Below are 20,288 nucleotides of genomic sequence, written 5' to 3'. Positions count from 1 at the left end.
AGCATGGCCTCCTGCATGGAACTGGAAACGTTGGTGTACAAGGCGAAGGTGTCCCCCAGAAATACAACCGAATATGGGGGATCTGCACTGGGGACATGGGGTGCACCAGTAGAGACTGGGGATGTTTACCTACTATTGCAACAGAGATCTGTCATGCTTATTGCAAATCTGTAAGTCTACATTCCTTTTAAACATTCCGGAGTGCTCTATTGCGGTCATGTTGCCTGGACCCAGTGGTCTTGAGGATGTTGTTAAAACGCAAACAAAACAAATAAAAAACAAAACTAAAAAAATAAACAAATAAAAATGTTATAAAGAAAAAAAAAGTGAAAGGTGGCAGTATGGAACCCTGGAGGACACCTCGGATTAAATGAATTTTAGGTGTCTAAGAGGACAACATTTTATTATTTGGAAATGTAGAAGGAAAACTGATAAAAGGCACTGCTGGCAGGTGCCATTCGGGACTACAGGGTACATATGAGGGTGGGATGGCTGACTGTCAAAGGCAGCTGAGAGGTCCAGCAATAAAGTGGCAGGGATCATCATCTGTGGTCAATATCCCATCATCTGTGAAGCAGCGGTGTACGTGCAGCAGCGTGATTTGAAGCCAAACTGATAGTCATGCAGCACGGATGTGATATTGGAGTTGAGCATAGACTGCTTTTTCAATGATCTTGCCAATGAATGGTGAGTGAGTGATGGGCCAGGAGTTGGTGAGGTCATCAGTGTCTAAAGTAGGAGGATCTGGCCGCTTTTGGAAGATGTATTGAGAGAGGGGAGCCATTGACAATGCTAAGTACGAGTACAAGAGCATCCCCAGAGAGCTTCAATCAAGAATGAGTAAGACATCTTCATTAGAAGTAGCTTCAAGGAAGTTGAATGTGTCAGCGAGATCTGGGAAAGATAGCACTTCGAAGGTGGACTATTGAGGGATTCTGTGGGAAGGGCTAGATGAAGAGAAGAAGCAAGCTTGGTGGCATTGAGGTACTGTTGGAAATTCAATATTTGTTTCCCCTCTTAAGATGAAGCAGATGGCAAAGCACTATTCTGAAAAGTGAGGAATAGTTGTGTGTCCTGCAGGGGGTTTATGCAGTGCAGGATGGTCTTTAAAAAATAAAAATACTCATTGTTCGTATAGTACTTTGATTGGGCTGATGTGAGGAGTGGTCTGCATGCTGTAAGGATATACTTCCATTACGAAATGTTGTCAGGAGTTCTGTTTTTCTACCATTTTCTCTCCTGTCTGCAGATGGATCATTTATGGTCAGCGTGGTCTTTAGAGTACCAGGATGCTGATGGCTTTGGGATGCACTTGCGAGTTGTAGATCTACACCCCATCGTGTTATTCGGCAATATATATTCTTAAGCTGGGAATTAAGCACTTTGGTTCTGTATTGAACAATCAAATAAAAAAAACACGAAATTTTCAGTTAATATGTTCATTACCTCACAATTTTTATTATCTATTTTTGTTTTTCCAAAGGAACCAAAAGCAGTGGATACGCGGCATACAGTAATTATGTAAATGTCAGTATAGAAAGAGAGCAGACAGCATAGCATACCATTCAACAAGAGTAGATAACAGAATAGCAATTATAATAACCAACTACCTTTGTGAGCAAGTTATACAGAGGACCTCTACAAAATGTAGTAGTGGACAATCCAGGAGAGAACTTGGGTGCATTACATATTCATGCAGATACATTTAGGATTGATAACCAGATTCTGTTGCAGTTCAGGGTGGCAGGTCATCAGATTTAGGGATTTTTTGATGTAAAAATGTGCCCCATTAAGTGAGTTCCATAGCTTCCCAATGACAAAGGCACAGGAGGCGAATTGTGGAACCTTCAGCCTGTTCCCAATTATGAAGTTTAAATTTCCATTTATCAGTTTCTGGCATGTGAGGTGGGCATCTAGTTAACGGCTATGGCTTATCTAGCTATAACCATTACTAAATCTACAAAATCTTTCTGGCAAATTGGGTTGTGGCATCAAGCACAGAAGCATATCATAGAGACTAATAATGGTCTATTTGGACCATACCATATGCATGAAGGTAGCGTTTGGGATTGTGTATCTACGACATCCGCCGGGTACTGTGGTAAACATACAATACAGTTAGGCTGGGGATAAATATATACGGTGGAGACATTTGCAAAAATTTCAGGTGAGCGTTTATAGACACTGAGAAGTTGGCCTGATGTATGGTGTCACTAGTTATAGTGTACACCTTATATCAGTCCAAATACCCTTATGGTGATTGGTTGTAAAGTCAACCTTATAGACCAGCTATCCTAGTGGTAGCATGGACAAGAGCAGTCTTAGGCTAAACTCTGAATGGCATGTGAAGCCAGCTGTGATACCATATGTAATCCCTTGAATACCAAATGAAAGGACACCACAACAGATATATATATAAAATAAAGTGCATTTATTCTAAGCAAACCCTCAGCACTCTTTATGAGTTTAGAGGTAAGTACAACACAGTCTTATTAATGCATACAGTAAGTCACACAGGTAAGTAATACAGTTAGGCCCTAGGGGCCACGCAAACCATATACTAAATAAGTGGTATAAGAACCACTGTCACGGAAATAGAATAGGCCTAGGCCTAGGCAATCGCTGGGGCTACACTACACTAGCGTTAGTTAGGAAGTGGGAGGCCCACGGGATTCGTGTGCAGAGTGGAAACACTCACGCGTAATGCGTAAAAGTCAATAGCAATATTACAGTTTAGAAATAGATAGATTTAGGACACTTCCGGAGTAGCTAGGAAGTTGAGACTTGAAAACTAGACACTAGGATAGTCACTATCCTGATGAGCACCGGAGTACCCAAGTTACCTAGCCCACAGGCTGCGGGTGCATAGGGGTGAAGATGCGTCGTTTTCGTCGTCGACTCCTATGGATGCCTGAAGAAAGATGCTGACAGGCAGTCAGGGGAGAGTGTCCGGTGGATCCCAAGGCTGGGATCAAGAAGAGAAGAAACCTGCAAGCAGAGGGGACAGAGTCAAGGTCACTAGCCAGTGACCACGTGGAACCAGGAAGGAACCAGGCGATGTCGTGAAGAGTTGCAGGTGAAGGTGAAGCTTGTCGCTGCAGCCAGGAGGACCAGGAAGCGTCGAGGACGACCAGGACCAGGAGGCGAGCTGTCCCACGAAGGCTCTTGCTGTCGGCGGCGTCGAAGTTGGACTAGGACTCACCAAGCCTTGGCAAGCGGAACCCACGAAGAACAAAGGACTTGCTTCTGGTGCAGACCAGGAAGGTCTGGGGTGCTTCTTCTTTGCAGAGAAGCGGGAGCCAGTCTGGAGGAGCCAAACCAGCGCAGAAGATTTCAGGGTGCGTCGTCACAGAGGCCACTAGCCAGCGGGCAAGCAACCGGACAGACGCGGCAAGCAGGAAAATGCTGAAGGGCCCCACGCAGGACTCGTGGAGTGTGGGGGGGCTGATCTTCGGTGCAGATGGTGCTTGGGGTTGGGGCTTCTCAATCCCCGGTGCACAACTTCGAGGGTACCTCAGAAGCTGCGCTGTAAGTTACTAGCCACTTTTCCCAGGTAGCCGGTCCCACGTCGCTCGTCGCCTCCACGGATCTCAGCTCTGCTGCAGATGTGGATGAGGGTCGGAGAAGTCTGGAAGTCAAGGCTCTGGTCGGGCTCTGCAGTCGGTTCCTCGTAGAACGGTCGCAAAGCAAAGGGTAGTCTCTTGATGGTGCCTGTTTGCACAGGGTAGCCACTCCTTGGCTACAAGGGAGATTCTTCAGTCTTCTTCTTTCGTCGAATGTCGAAGGTCCAGAGTTTCTGTTCAGTTTTGCAGGTTCAGGATAATCTAAAGTCTTGAGGCCCAACTCCCACTCTTATACTAATCTGGGGGGCTGGGATACCTGCTAGGTCACGCCTTATGGGTGGGACCTGGGAGGGGGTGGTTACACCCACTTCCCTTTGTCCAGTTTCGCGCCAGAGCTGGGGCTGGAGTGCCCCAGCGCCGGTTTGAACTGGACTATGCAAGGTACACCTTGTGTGCCCCAGGCATGTCTCATTCCTTTCAGCCCACCCTGCCCCAATACACTAAAGGCTGTCTGGGGAGGTGCTAGCACCTCCCCAAGCAGGAAACCTATTGTCCAGGCCTCCCTGGCTGGGATCACCCCCAGCTGCAGGAGGTCAGACTTGTGTCGTGGCAGCAGCATCCATTTTGTGATGCTGAGGCTTTGGTCAGAGGCTAACAGTTGAAGTATGATTTTAACATATCTTTCCCTCTAGAAGGGGGGAATAATATTCTCATGTCCAGAAATGGCATGGGGGTATTATTCCCGAGTGTTAGACACCTTACACGACATGTTTTGATAAAGCCAGACCATAGTTACCATAACCGTCTAAGATTATAAGGCACTTTAAGAGTATATGGTAGGCTATATCATAGAACAGCTATAAGGACAAGGTTCCGAAAGCTGCAGACAGGCTCAGCTCATGCTAGAGCACCATCTCACATGTTACCAAGCACTCTGCCTCCAGGATTGTCAAGGCCTGCCATAGGAGTGACTGATAGGTACACATGTGTCTATATGTAAGTTAGGTATAGGAATACTACACCTAAGCAAGGGGTGATTACACGACCTTGCCCCAGCTGAGTGATCAGCCAGTTGTGTCAAAAACGGAAGGCCAGGCCAGGGGTGGCACAATACATGCTGCAGCCCCTGGTAGGCCTAGGGTACACCTATGCCCTGGGTACCTAGGGTACACTGTACAGGGGCCAATAAGGTGATCCTATCCAAATGGGTTATGCACCTAAAGTACATAGTATTAATTTAGAGAGAGAACAGCAGGGCTGTGGGTCTGATTAGCAGGCCCACAGCCACATCTAAGTCGAAAACCAGTAAAGCAAAAGCAAAAAGTGGGGGTGAACATAGAAAGCAGACCCTACTCTTCTACAGACACTTTTCATAATTATTTAAGTTGCATTTGGCAATTCCAGGTCTGCAAATGCTATTCCAAGAACAGACTCCCACCCAGCTCAGCGTGCGGAGAATGTCAATAAGCGGGAGGAATGATCTTATATGTCGCCATTAACTTGTAATTTTATTATATTTTCTATCACATTTTCTATGTTTCCATGTCCAGCTTCTAACCCTTTAAGAAAGCTCAAGACTTAGCGGTGCCATTGGGGTACAAAACAAAAGTGCTTTCTAAAGTGTCTTGTCGATAAAGCGCATGACTAGCACGCTTTGTTGAAAAGCTCCGTTCCTTGCAGGGTTATTCTGCAGCTCCTGGCGTAGGGTGCCCATTTGACATGGAGCAAATTCTGGGCAACCACAACAAAATCAGGACAAAGGTTTTGTTATGTAGACAAATACGAGGAGGTCAATTAATTATACAAACGTAAATAAATGAACAACACAAGTACAGGTCAAAATAGGTTAATGTTGTTTGGTTTGTATAATACACAGCAGTACAGAGCAAACGTTCTCACATAACTGGGCTTATTTAAAGGGGAAAATAACGAGCAGACGTCCACACAAAGCAAAATCTGACAGCCAGTGTAAGGGACAGTTGCAAATGGATTCTGACCACTTACCACTAACGATGGGACCTGAAGCAAAGTAAACTAAACCACTTTTCCAACTAGCTTATACAACACTCCCAAAAAATACAAAATCACTGAATGGTTGTGCGTAAATAAAACTCCAGGAAGATGTGGTCATTCTGTATTAGAAAACTAAATAACTGGTTTCCACTCAGTCCTTCAAATTATTCGTCATTATTCTGAGGACGGCTAGAAGCGCAGGGGTACTAGACTCATCCCTAACCAGCTGTAAGATGGTGCCACTACTCACCAGAATCTGTAGGTCGTGATACCTACAAAACTTGTTTACTCTATTAAATTCCTGCAGGTTTTGACCTGTTGAGATGCAATATCTGAAAGTGAGACCTCATCGCATCTGGCAATTACCGGATGTGGGAAACTCGATACAAATCAGAATTCCATCCCCGCCACAAACCGGAAGGAGTGTGGAAAATGTATTTTTTATCTTGACACTCGCTCAGTCATTTTGTACTCTGTGGAAAAGTATGTCTGTTATCTTGCCATTTGCTCCGTCATTTTGCGCTTCACCCACCCTTCATCACTAACCTTCTCTCTGTATCACAAATGCTCTGTGGCTTCCCTTCTTGATTCACCTCTGCACTGCCCTGATTAAGACCTGACCTACCGCCACCTGCCTGAACTCAGGCTAAACCAGTCGAGCAGGACTGTTCGTGCCCTTGTTTGCCACAATCTGACTGAACTCTTGCTAACCCCAGTTGAACAGGACTGTTCGCCCGTGCTCATTGTCTTCACCCTGCCCTTCACCCTGCAGGGCTTGACAGCTACCATCTGCTAGCTTATCAGATTGACCTCTGCTTGTTTTGTAATTATGGGTTTTCACCTATGCCCTGCAGGGGCCCAACAGTGACCATCTGCTAACTTATCAGATTGACATCTGCTTGTATAATTATGGTGTTCATTGTTTTACTGTACACATCCCCCCTTTGCATAATCATGGTGTTCTTTCTTTACTGTACACGCAGGGGGTGGGGATGAAGGGTATATAAGATGTGGAACCAAGTGCTTAACAGATTGCCTCCTCAGACAAGCTGCGGGTGTCTGTTGCCGATGCTTTCTCTCCATCTCATGAGATTGTAATAAATATCCTTTCTCTCGGTGCTCCAGTGTTGCCTCAGTTTGTATCCCGGACCCGTGGACGAAGGGTGGACCCGGCACCTTTGGGTGCTCTTCCAAGGAGACCTCCAAATCCACAATTGGCGCCCAACATATGGCCCCATCAGTGACGCGGCTACCCGGTCGAGGGGTCCCAATGAAGTTTGAATGGACGGTGGTGGGGTATACCTACGCAAAGAGACCCTCATCTTCGTAGCCACCACCTGACCTTCACTGCATCCGAGGAGACCCCCGCAAGTGGCACTGGTCCTGACTGGGGCCCCCCGATAGACTTGGACGAGCTTTGCAGTAAAGAGACCACCTGGAGAACGAGACAAAGGATTGGCGGTTGGCGATACCTTTTGTATGGTTATCTGGCTTTTGCTCACTCTTTGCAAAAAGTGAAACGGGTAATGTGGACTTTTTTTCCCCGACTTTAGAGACTTGTAGAGACGTTTTGGTAAGAGAACATAGAAACGCATGCCCGTATTTACTAAGTTTGAACAATGGTGTTGTTGCTGCACATCTCGATCAAAGGTATTGGAATAAAGTCAGCCGGCTCCCCCGGAGGGTACCCCAAATAAAGAAATATACATGAAGTATGGTATTTCTCTCATAATGTACAGCACATTATGGAACAAATACACGTCAAATGATAGGGATAATACCTGGCCAAAATATGGCTCTTTTGACCCTCAGTAAATAGAGGCAGTAGAAGCCCAATCGCATAGGCGTAGATCTAGACAATCCATGTTTGATTCCTTGGGGTTATGAAAGAAGGAAATTATAGAAAGGGAGAGGAGAGCTCAGGTCCGATCCCAGAAGGCAGCATGGAAATCAGAGAAACAAAAAAAAATTGGCGGAATTACAGCAAGAAAAGGTGGCTTCAAATATTGTCCGTCTAGATAGAGAACACCGGCTAAATGCCTATGGCCAGTATCCTATGAGATATACCCCCTTAGCACAGTCAGACCCCCATGAGGATGAATTACTCCTACACCCCCCGCAACCACCATATCACGTACCTCCCCCTCTACTTCCCACTGACGGACAACAACTCCCCGAGGCTAACAGACAACAACCTCCCGGTCCAGACTTGCGTCCCGACCCTACAGCTCCACCCCCATCTCTCTCTGGTCCCGAACCGGGTTGATTGCAGATTGACACGTTTGTCCGAAGTGCGGAGAGACGGACACCCCCACATTCACTTGGTGAGGTTGCTCTAAATGCATGCTTGTGCAATTGATTGAATCGGAGACACTTGTCATTTTGGGAGACTGGGATTATTAGTTCTCATTTATTGAGGGTCTCCAATTTTAGGGGACAATGAGTAAACTAAGGAAATGCATTTATCATTGTTATGTTGTTTTGGAAGTCCGTATTTGGACAAATTGCTCCACTCCCCACCTCAAGTTGGAGGATGTAGGTGAAATTTGGGGTGAATCTTTGGAATAGGTTTTTTTTGGTATAAAATATACAAAGGACAATGAAGATTTGAGCGGCTGCTGGACGGCTCCTTAGATTTAAACAAAAATACAGTATTTACGGGTTTTTTTTAAGGAAAAAGAAGGTAGATAAATGGGAAGGCTTTCAAAAATGCGAAGAACATGCACCACTTTAGCAGGGCTTGAAAAGGAAAAAAAGAAAAAAGTCCACACACAACGTCGAGCAAGATTTAATATAGACGAGCTATTTTAGGGATTACCATAACGAGGTGGCAACGGGTGTTCTGCTTACCCAGCAAACTGAATAAGAAATAACAATGTTTTAAATATGGTTATCTTGCAACATTTGCTCAGCTTTCAGAAACAGAGGTCAAAAGACAGTTTGTTTTCTGTGACTGAAATTAAAGGATTATGTAAAGTGAGCTGCGTTACGATTGCACTGTGCAAAACATGTGAAATGAAAGGCTGTCAGATGCCAGGTTTCTTTCTTTTTCTCCAAAACAGCACTGAAATAGCTAATAAGTGAACGGTTCAAACATTTCAAATATGCTTCACCAAATATGAAGACACTTTTGTAAATTTGTGTTGAGAGAAAAAAAATATATTTTTTTTTTTTTATAGGATCCAAACAAATTAGAATGGTTTGCTTGGTGATGTGAAACTTTTTTTGCTGAATGCAGATTTCCTAACATTGTTTGTGCACTGTGCATCTTTATCATTAAAACTACACGTTAGTGGGAAACCTTTAGTGGCCATTTCAATGGAGAATATGCCATCTGTAATGACAGTGCACTCCTACAGTATGCTTTGTTTTACTAATATATTTGCGATAGGAGAGTTTTAAATTATTACTATTCCTGCCCAGATGACAATGCTATTACCAAGTCAACCACCACAAGGTCCAGCTAGTCAACAGCCTCACACATCCCTTGCCCAGGATGCGTAAAACATTGTGCTCTAACAGGGATATGTGCAAATGCTAGCCCATTCATTTGGGCCCTTTGTTTCAGTGAAGGTGCATTCCGCCCCAGGTTCACAGCCTGTTCGAACAAGCTTTCTGGGGACCAGGGCACTCAGGGTTCACTATGCCCCAATTGCATCAACTGGAGTGTTTCCTACTCGTTTTGACTCTTAGGATAGCAAGACAGGGCAGTCCAAGGCTTACCAAAGAGGTGAGGTGCGGTTAGACATTCAGAATACAGCGCACACAGTAACGCCAGATGATGAACTCAATGTCCAGTCAGTGCTTTTACTTTTTATAAACGAAAAGCATTTATTACACCCAAGAGAAGTATATTACACATAAAATTAGGACAAACAATGAAAACCAGATGTCTCTACAACCCTCTGGGCCAGAGTTCTGACCCCAGGCAGTATTATAGTGCCTAGGTGCTAAGCACTATAAAAACCCACTGTTAGACCTGTCAGCCCTTTGGCAGTTCCCTCCTCATTTTATTATTTTTGTCCCTTCCCTCTTCTCATGTTTTCTGTCTACTACCAACTTTTCGGGTGCTGATGTAGAGGTTCTTGGCGCTTCACCCTTACTACCTGAGGGGGAGGCGCAAGGTGCTCCACTGAGGAAACTAGATGAGGAAGGTGAGATTCACAAAATGGTGGCTCCAACTGTCACCTCAGCACCTGGGCCATGACAGGTTCCGGAACCTTCTGGGCCCCTCTGGCAAGTCAGGCCCAAGGTGATAAATAGAGGTGGCAGGAGGGCGGCCATTTTAGGATAGAGTGGACTGCGGGGAAAACAGGAGTAAGGCGCCTGTGTGAGGAGGTGGTTGTGCATGAAAGGGAACGGACAGGTCTAAGGGCCTGCACAGATTTCCAAACCTGGTGACATCACCCCTAACCTTGTGACCGGCCCCTGAACGCAGTCAGAGATCTGGTGGAACAGCGTTATCTTGGGGTTCACCGGTGGCCAGAATCCTTGAAAGAGGTCCAGGATCACTGTCTGATCGAGCCCCTTCCCTCAACCCTTCTTGGCAGGAGGTGTGGAACTCGACTGGCCGTGACGCATACCCCTCATCCCTAGCTGAAGAGGCGATGTCCACCCCCAGGAAATAAGAGGGCTCTGGAATCCAAACCAGCTACACCGGAGAATTACTGGCACCCTTAATTTGCCCCCCCCCCCCTATTTCTCTCCACGAGTCCCTACCTGAAACGATCACCGCCGCCACCCAGAGATCGGAGGGCTCCTGTTGTCCTCTGGAGGTGGCTCGCTGCTGGCGAGAGCTTGTGGAGAGGCTTCTTGGAGGGGGTGGGTGAGCGGGCGACGCCGTTGCCCGGGTGAGGAGAATCGCCTGAAGGAAGTGAGGAACGTGACAGGCTTGGAGGCTGTCATCCTCATATCACGTGAGAGGGGCCGTAGCGCCGCCCCTCTCTGCTGCCGGTAGCCGAGGAAGGCCGCGCCCCCGTAAGACACACTGTTTCTTGAGGCAGCGGGCGCATCCTGCAACGGAAGCCGAGTCAACCCGGGCCCGGCCAAGTCCGCCGGGAAGTGAGGCCCGCAGCTGTGGGGAGCGTCAAAGTAAGGCAGACAACAACGGAGGGGACCCTCCCGAAGGGTAAGCTTTGGGAGAAGCGCTTCGGTGGGGGTGTCTAGCGTTGCGCCCTCCTACCCGATGACAAGATTTCCCTTCTGGTGCTGTGAGTCCAGTCACCCGGTAACGGGACCTTTCAGTTCAGGTTTATGCTCTACCGCTCGTCGGAAGACCACCGTGATCACACAGTAAGCAGGGCACAAGAAGGAGGAGGTGGGGGAAAGAGAGCCCCCGGAGGGCACCAGAGAGTACGCAGCAGCGGGCAGGTGTTGTCCTGGTATACCTTAGTGTCAGTCACTGGGGAACCCGAGTTCTAGGCTAAAAGTACGGATAAATTGACTTAATTTTACACGAGACTGACAACCGGGGGGATACAGACCTCCAGCATAGTGTTGAAGAAGAGCAATCTCCAATTCAGTAACTGCCTGAGTTCAAGTACAATGTTAAAAATGTAATGGCTTATTTGCTAGGAAGTAAGCAGAGTACTGGTAGGCTGTCTAGAATTAACTAATGAATTGCCAGCAGCAGTGAATGTCCAACTTAGCACCTAAAAGGCAGAGATTGAGTAGGGTTGACAGTATAAGAGTCAGGAGGTATAGCTGTGAGGGGAACCCTCTGACCGAGTGATTCCGGTGGGACTGGATGCTCTTCTGAAATTGTAGAAATTATAAATGTGGTTCGGAGCACTTCCTGTAGGAATTTAACCTAGGTCTTCTGACTCGAGGCGGGAGGAGAAGCACAGAGGGTGTTTAAGTAACTGTTGTACAAAAAGTAACGTTAGTATGGTATTGTCAATTTAAATGCAAATGTAATGTTTTACTCTGTTATGTGAAACTGAGTATCCCCGTTAAAGAAGGGAAGTTGAAGAATTCTAGTAAACCTTAAAATGTAATCGGTGTAGTGTCCTTTTTGAGTGGTGTTGCGCTAGATTGCGAACTGGGTAGGATGCAAGCACGAGACACCATGTTGAGGTGAATGCCTGTGAACTTGAGCCAAGCTACCCCTAGGACGTAGGTCCAACACCCACAAAGTACAATTAGCATTATCTTTTATAGACCATGTTGCACAGAGTTGTTCTCATTAGACGTATTCTTATTATGAAATGTATTTAAAATGGAACAAAGAAAATCCCGATAGAGTGTTATTGCAACATGTTTTTGAAGGGGAGACAGAAATTAATGGGAAATATGAAGAAGAGGAGGAGGAGGACAATCGAACAGGGGCTGGTCAACCTTCACTGGATCCGGCGCAGCAACGTAGTGGAGGATTAGGCCAAAATGAGTGTGCCTACTGCTTACAGGAAGGGTCATTGAAAGGATGAATGCCCTAATTTACAGCGCCAAACAACGATGGCGAGAGGAAGGGGTAATTCATTCACAAGGAGTACAAGCAGAAGTGGTGCAATCACACTACTAAGACTTCGATGTAGAAACGAAGGAAGCAGAGTAGAGAACAGATGAAGGAAAGGGCAGATTTTGATGAAAGAGCGGAACAGATTAAGATTAAGTCGAACAGAGGGAGGTAGATTTAGCTAGGACGAGGACAGATTAGATGAAGGCTATGTATTACATTTTATTGAAAACATCAAGCTCTATGTATTGACAAACAGCTTTTGCCAAGGCGCATTTGCTTGGCCTTGGATTCTACGAGAGAATCTAAGAATCAAAATATGGTAGCAAAGATTTCCGCACTATAAGCATACAAACAGACAGAAGATTTTATAATGACGACTAACATTTGACTAGAATACCTTTGAATACCCTCCATAAGGCAGTCTAGGAAGGGCAGAAGAAGGTTCATGATACCAGTTAATACAGCTGGCCCCTGTGTTACTGTACCACAGGGGGGGGGGTGGTTCAGGGGTTCCTGGTGCATACCGGTGCTACTTGTACCTCTAGTTCATAATCCCTTTACTAGGTCTCCCCTCAGGTAAATTTAATACATCTGTGGGATTTTCTGGCATCCCTGTTCAAAGTACTATTTTAATATATCGATCTAAAAGAAATAATGTGTATGTATATTAATGCTTTTATTTCTAGATTCTTCAGAGTTGAAGAGAATATTGTTGTAACAAATTAGATTGTAAGGTGGAATGTGCTAAAATGCATTCTAAATGCAGTTCATTCACCAGGGACCACAAAGGATGGATAATATATAGTAGGAATACATTTATGTATTGAGGTTTAAGAATGAGTATATGTAAATACAGATGGACAGTGTGCATCGAATAACTGTGCTTCATATTATACTGTTTTGGGATACAGTGAGTATAGATTTAATATGTCTTTCAGTATACAGGTGCAGTCTTTAAAGGTGTTTGCAATTGGATTACAAGGTATAAAGGATTGGCACAGTTTGACAACTACGAGTATTTGGATTCCCAGAGGTGTTCCTATGACAGACTTTCAACTGTATTTGCTGTTGGGACAAGCTATAGTACAATGTTTTAATCCTTCTTTTGCTTTTGGAGATATTTGATTTCTTTTTAAGCCAACAAATACGACATGCACCATTAATAGCACAACTATTGCAAGGCCCGTTGCTACCAAAGTTTCAATTGTAAAATGTGCTGCACCCACCTCCTCCCAGGACTATGTATCATGGTTGTGAGTACACAATGATTCAGGTTGCTTCTATTACACATGATATAAAGATAAAAGATGATGATATGTATTATGACCCCAAGTATATTATTGAAAGGGCTGGGTGGAAGAAAAGGAAAAAGGGAACAGGGGAGGATGTATGCAAACAGAAAAGGAATATGGATAGGCCTAAACGTAAAGATATATCTTTACCAACGATAATGCCATGACCCGACTTTATGGTTCATCACTTGTAGGACGTGATGGAATGATCAGACCGTTTTCCCAAATGTTGGTACAAAGTTTAAATTGGAAAGGGTACTTCCACTGGCCCAGGCCACTTCTCGTCCTCACATTAAATGGACTTCCTCAGCATGCCCCCTACACAAACTATAAGTACGTGTTGGTTATTGTGTGCATGTTCAGCACACGGACTGGGGCATACCGATCCAAGAACTGCAATGGACAAACGATTGCCAAATGCCTCCTGAAAGAATTCATACTGCGCTTTAAAGTACCTATGCTTTTTGGTTCTGACAATGGACTGGCGTTCATCTCACATGTGATTGAGGGTTTGCGCAAGGGGCTAGGAGCTAAACAGAAACTACATGTGTTCCACAGAAACTACCAAGTGAGAATGGCATCTCAAGCTCATCCTGAAGGGTTGCACGTGCTCCACACAGCAGTGAAAGGAAGAGTGTGTAAGCAGACACCAAGCATACATCAACTAAGAACGTCTGGAAACATCAACGCCCCAGCCCCTCAGTCTACAAGTTGTGACAACGAGACATATATACCTTCTTCATCACTTTGTTTTCTTCATATTGAGAGTGCCTAAGCAATAGAAGCGCTAGTAACCTCTCCAAGTACTTGAAGACAGGCACCAACGGTTACTTTTTCTGTTTACAGGTATGACCACTGAGGCTCTGCATTATTTCTCAGGAAACTTTTGAAAAGAATAAAAAGTACAGAAGAAAATAAGACAGTCTTCCAACTAGTCACTTTCTGCTTCACTCCTGTCAACAGGAGGGACTGTGGGAAATGTATTTTTTATCTTGACACTCGCTCAGCCATTTTGCGCTTCACCCACCCTTCATCACTGACCTTCTCTCTGTATCACAAATGCTCTGTGGATTCCCTTCTTGATTCACCTCTGCACTGCCCAGATTATGACCTGACCTACCGCCACCTGCCTGAACTCAGGCTAAACCCGTCGAGCAGGACTGTCCGTGCCCTTGTTTGCCACAATCAGACCGAACTCTTGCTAACTTCAGTTGAACAGAACTGTTTGCCCGTGCTTACTATCCTCACCCTGCCCTTCGCCCTGCAGGGCTTGAAAGCTACCATCTGCTAGCTTATCAGATTGACCTCTGTTTGTTTTGTAATTATGGGTTTTCACCTATGCCCTGCAGGGGCCCAACAGTGACCATCTGCTAACTTATCAGATTGACCTCTGCTTGTATAATTATGGTGTTCATTGTTTTACTGTACATGTGTCCTTTTGTATAATTATGGTATTCATCGTTTACTGTACACATCCCCCTTTGCATAATCATGGTGTTCTTTCTTTACTGTACACACAGAGGGTGGGGATGAAGGGTATATAAGACGTGGAACCAAAGTGCTTGACAGATTGCCTCCTCAGACAAGCTGCGGGTGTCTGTTGCCGATGCTCTCTCTCCATCCCATGAGATTGTAATAAATATCCTCTCTCTCGGTGCTCCAGTGTTGGTCTCAGTTTGTATCCCGGACCCGTGGACGAAGGGTGGACCCTGCACCTTTGGGTGGTCTTCCAAGGAGACCCCCAAATCCACAGGAGCAGTAACCAGAGCAAGCAGTAGCCTACTAGGCTATCTACATAAAATGCAGATGTGTGACCCGAGTGTTATGCTCAGTGCTTAGTACTTTGCACGCTTGATAAGTCCAGCCTGTATCTCTACTGGGCATGGCACCCAAATCACTCCAGTAAGGTGCATTAACCAAAAGAGTTATCATACCGCGATTACACCCTAAAACTTTTGGGATACAAGATTCTTTCTCCAGCAGATGCTCTACCTTCATATGATATTTGAGCATGTAGACTGCACAGAAATACGCTTGCTATCATATTTGTTCTTGGGAGAAAACCTGATCTGTGTGGTATGTGCTGTGCAGAAAGTGCATTGCCCCCCCCCCCCCGTGCTTGTTGAATCAAACCGGTGACCATGCTGCACACAGATAAAATGAGTCCATGTACAGCTATTCTACTCTGGAACTTTTTGAGTGTATAATGTTCTTTGCAGCAGGGGCACTATCCTCATAAGATATTTTAAAACGCTGTCTTCTGTAAACAACCCAGAAGCGATTTGTTGTCATATTTGCTTGTGGTGGCCACGTTTAAAAAAAATAAAACAATAAAAAAATTAATTAAAAAAATGCATACACTGAGGGTCAGTTTCTGCATTCTTCGCTCATTTACACCCCCTGCCTGCAGGAGGCGGGGCTCTGCAGTTTTAGTAATTAAGCGTGACCTGGGTGCATCAGAGGCCATTTCAATATGAAAGAGCCGGAGGCAGTGGACGGACCCTGTTCTGCTGGTAAAGCATGTGAAGTGTAAGCAGGAACAACATGGTTAACCTGAACGCTTTTACATTCATTGTAAATGTAAATTGATACTTGTATAGCACACTACTCACCCGCAAGGGTCTCAAGGCGCTTGTACGAATACCGCTGTGGAACACATCCTGGCTTTCCCTGTGAGGTGTCCACTCCTGGGCACCCCCAAGGTGGAGGCCAGGCATCCTTAGCGTTGTGGGGGCCGTTGTGGAGATTAAGCAAGCTATTGCACTGAGTTGCAGAGTGGGACTCCATGATTGGAAGAGGCACCGAGGCGAGAATTGTCAGGTCCGGGGAATTTTGAGCCCATGACCCGCCGAGGCGGCATCAGGGTCTGCCGCTCTAACCATTGAGCCACACTTCTACACTCAGAAATCAAAGTGTTTTTGCCTGAAAAGTTAAGATATGACTACAGGACCTGTTTCAATGTCCATTGCTTATATCCTTACAAAATGTAAACAGCATGGTTTAAAAAAGACAACATCCCTGAACACAGAGCCGTGGTACACATTTTATAAACTAAAATAAGGAAGACAGCTGATAAGGATCACATTAAACGTTTTCCACTGCACACATCCACCAGGTATTGTGGTACCTCCGGGAGGGTGCGCTTCCCCCACCCAGGGAAGCAATGCTGTTTAAAGAAAGACGAGAAAAGGAAATTAGGCTTAACTGGCAAACTCTGTAAAGTGGCGCTAATGTGTTCAAGTGTGAATAAAACCAATCTGCCACTTTGTGACCCGGCAGTCTTGCTTTATTTTGAACCTTTATTTCTCTCGGTCCCGAGGCTGCACTTTGAGATAGAAAAAGGTCAGAAAAGGATGGCATTTCCAGCAAGTGTTTCTTTCTCTTTTGGAGCCATTTCACAGGGGAACGAATGAAGGAGAGGAAAGAGAGGGTAAGAGCCGGTTCTTTAAGTCACGGTTTTTAGCAACTGAGGAGGAGCGAGACAGAGGGAAAAGGAAGAAAGAGATGGGGCAGATGGCAGAGCAGGAGAAGTGGGCACCGTCCTTGTATTATCTGGGCAATAAGGAATAGAGAGTCCTTTTACGTCTCTGCCCACCCCGCCCTTCCCAAAGCCGCAACAAAAGGTCAAGAATTACCTACAAGTATTGACTGTTTCTGCCGCCCTGGGAAGCATTTTTGAAAGAAAAAAGTAGGGGAACAGATTCTATTGAATTGAATAAGTAGAGGCAGGCCATGCCCCGCCGATCCCGCCCACTTAGTATTTACCCTAATTTGTGTCTGGTTCGACGTGTGCCAAACAGGGCTGGTCTGGCTGTAGCAGGTACCGGCGTTTTCCCAGTGGGCCGGAAGGGTGGGGGCTGGTTTTGGAGCATTGGGGGCCGGTTTTGCTAGGGAGGGGAGGTGTATTTTCAGCAAGGCTGCTATATCAATCCCTGTAACAAAAGCAGCAGCAGTGTCGGCCACCATCGAAGCCCTCCCCCAGTCAGTTTTCCACATGACGTGGAGCAGTTTTGTGAAAAACGAGGAATTAAAAGGTAGTTAAATGGACCGAGCTGAAGATGTCCGCAGAGCCCAGCTGGTGAAAGGCAGAAGCCACTTGGAGGCTCGGCTCGGCTCGTTATGGGCTCGAGGATCTAGCTGAGCCAGAGTTCCGGCTCGAACTTTCAGTGGCTCGATCAGCTCTTCCTTTTCCTGATACACCCACGCCTGCTGCCGCCTAGAGACATAGTAACATGCATGGGTGAGAATCCCCTTCCCCCGCACAGCGGTGTGGGGGCAGGGATGCAAGATATTTTACCCTCTTCCATGTAAAAGGAAGTGCGACAGCGTGCACGCCGGGTTAAACAGATCAAAATACAGAAAACTACGAGGAATTTTTCTAATGCAATTATCAGAATATGCAAACCATGGACTATGGAAACTACATTTAATGTAGGTATTTAGTGAAGGTTTTCGTTTACACCTTAAGTGGTTATGGTTCATTGGGATTAAGTGGGTTTGCATCCTACAAAACGTACAACATATATTTTTTTACATATATAAACTACGGGGCTTATTTACAAGGCCCTTACGCCGCGTCACCTTTACCCCCACGTTAAAAGAGACGCTTGTAAATAAGCCCCTATGTACTTCTGGGTAAAACATGGGGACGAGGGTGCGTAAAGTACATTCTTTGTGTAGGTTACAGCAGATGGGCAATTGCCCAGAGGGCACAAGTTCCAAGCCTTAAACCCCCCACTTCGGTAAAGTTACGTTTATAGTTCCCATGCATAGATAGATAACTGCGTCACAATCTTTTGCACAACATTCAATATGGTTTATTATGCTACTTTAATTATAATAAAGCAGGTAGTAATAAAGTTGATCGGAACAGCCCCCACTCCCTCGGCATAGTTCTTGTCCGAGCACCCCAACATCCTTCAAATGACCCTAATTTAAAGGAATTAGCGAAACTACAACACAAGACTGGTTTTGAAAACGCTGCAGTGATAACAGACCCGGTATCAGCAACGATGCAATAACATACAAAAGGAAGTTAGCGTCCCCGTTTACCTCTTGGCCTTTCCACAATACCAAAACAAAAATATTTGTATTTTTTTCCTCTGACCCAAGTGGCAAAGGCGGGAGTTACGCATGTTTATACATGAATGAAGAGATTACATTAAACATACAATACCCTAAACATAACCCGTTAGTGGCAACGTCAATAAAATATATTCGAAGGGCAATTTTAATTGGACACAAAAACCTACATTTAAAAAATAAAAACAAGTTGACGAAACAAACGCCCTCTGCCAGATACTAGGGCCCACAAATCGTTCGTCCTATTAAGTAGCGACTTTAACATTAAACACCTGGTCGAAGAAATAAACTTACGCCTTCTATTTAGTAGCGGGAGGACGCAGCGGTGAACGTCACGCAATTAACGGAGGCGTTTACTGGAATAACATGATGTGCGCTTTGTTAGCCTCGGCGGGTGTATAAAGGCGCTATAAAATGCCAGAAAGGGTTCAAAAATATATTTTAAATGTCTGCCATCTCATACGGATTATCCAGAGGCCGTGGTAGCCCAAATTACAGAGAAACAGACCAAGTGAGAACGAAGGTGAAATCAAACAGACGCACGTGACCCCACCTCGCCCGTTTTATTACAGGGAGTTGGGGCCGCGGCAAGTATCAATCAAAAGTAGAGTTATTTTGGAGGGCAGGCCGCAGACGCACTCCAAGTGCCAGCTTATAGTGTTTTTTTCCCGAAAATACTGAGAGGTGTGAACACTGCCAGCACGACGTCCGTATAATAATGTTTAAGTGATAAAGAGTTGAAAAACAAAAATTACTTTCCCGCTGCATGCATTGGCTACGCAAAACATTTTAACTTCAGTTTCACTTTCATTTTACTGTAAAAAGGCCTCGCGGAGAATTCGCTGCAATATTACGAATTTGCGCCCCTCCCCCCATCGCTCCCCCAACACTGCTCTACAATAAAAAAAAAAAAAACGAAGTTAGGCCGAAATTAAAAAGGCATTTTGAGAAACCGAATTTCGTTTTTCTTACGACTATGGGTCGATGTAATTTAAAAGAGTATCACAACTGGAACTGGTACCCTTCCCGGACACCGTTTTATGAAATGCGCTGGCGTTGCAGCTCGCGCCCCGCATGCATGCGCCCCCCTCCCAGCGCTGCACGGCCATGGCGCGCGGGAGGGTACTCACCTGTTCGGAGACGGCCCGGAAGAGGCACGAGGCGTCCTTGGCGGTCAGCTTGCGGTACAGCCCCAAAGAGCCGAGGAAGTCGTCCATGGTCACCTCGTTGAGGGACTTCTGCCCGAAGTACTTCTTCATTCCCCGCTGCATGGTGGCGGTTGGATACTGCGGGCTGGGTCTGTGCTCTGCGGCCGCCCCCTCTCACGGCCCTTAATCAGGGCTCAGGGGCTGCACATGAGGGCAGGAACCTCGCACCTGCGCGCACGACGCGCCGCGGCCTCTGCGCCCACAGGCCTGCCCGGTGAGCGTCCGACCTCCCGGGCAGCAAGCATGTCGTCTGTTTTGCAGCCAGACAAACGTGCACAAACCCACCTTTTTACAAAGTTGCAAACCTCGGATGTTTTTGTGCTCCAAAGAAGGCACGTCAAGACGTTTGTTTATCAAGCACTCATTTGAATGTCTTTGAAACGAGGACTGCAAGGCATTTGTCTTTAAACTGTGACGTATGCTAATTAACAGTCTATGGACCGATTTTTGTCACACCTGCTCACTCACCCCAATCATACCTGTGTGTCGCCTCTTCGCCGTTCCAACAGGCCCAGTACCTATGGTGGTATAATTTAGCGTTCTCCAGCCGGAACTTTACCATACTCGAAATATAGTTAAATGTCATTGCCTTCTATTAATTACCCACCCAGCAAATTCACAACGTCCCCTTAATTTGCCCTGCTTTAACTTAAGTGCAACAAGTCTCTGACCC

The 20,288-nt window shown here is 45.8% G+C and overlaps 1 protein-coding gene across 3 annotated transcripts in view; it reads right to left on the bottom strand.

Annotated features, from left to right (window-relative positions):
• LOC146829515 (UDP-N-acetylglucosamine transferase subunit ALG13-like) overlaps positions 1–19,979 on the bottom strand; it is a 1,246,203-nt gene extending 1,226,224 nt beyond the window's left edge. Inside the window, exon 1 of one of the 3 annotated variants that reach the window (XM_085608211.1) lies at positions 19,538–19,979. In XM_085608211.1, the coding sequence (XP_085464337.1) occupies positions 19,538–19,678 (141 nt within the window). In that variant the 5' untranslated portion in view covers positions 19,679–19,979. Of the gene's footprint in view, positions 1–18,701; positions 18,832–19,537 lie in introns of those variants that run through there. The other 2 variants (XM_085608212.1, XM_085608213.1) reach the window with 2 other exon arrangements.
• Positions 19,980–20,288: the final 309 nt, after the last annotated feature.

The sequence above is a fragment of the Triturus cristatus genome, chromosome 5_2 (assembly GCF_964204655.1).
Source record: "Triturus cristatus chromosome 5_2, aTriCri1.1, whole genome shotgun sequence".
NCBI lineage: Eukaryota > Metazoa > Chordata > Amphibia > Caudata > Salamandridae > Triturus > Triturus cristatus.
Note: the sequence above shows the minus strand (reverse complement) of the source record. Positions and strands in the feature narration are given on the sequence as shown.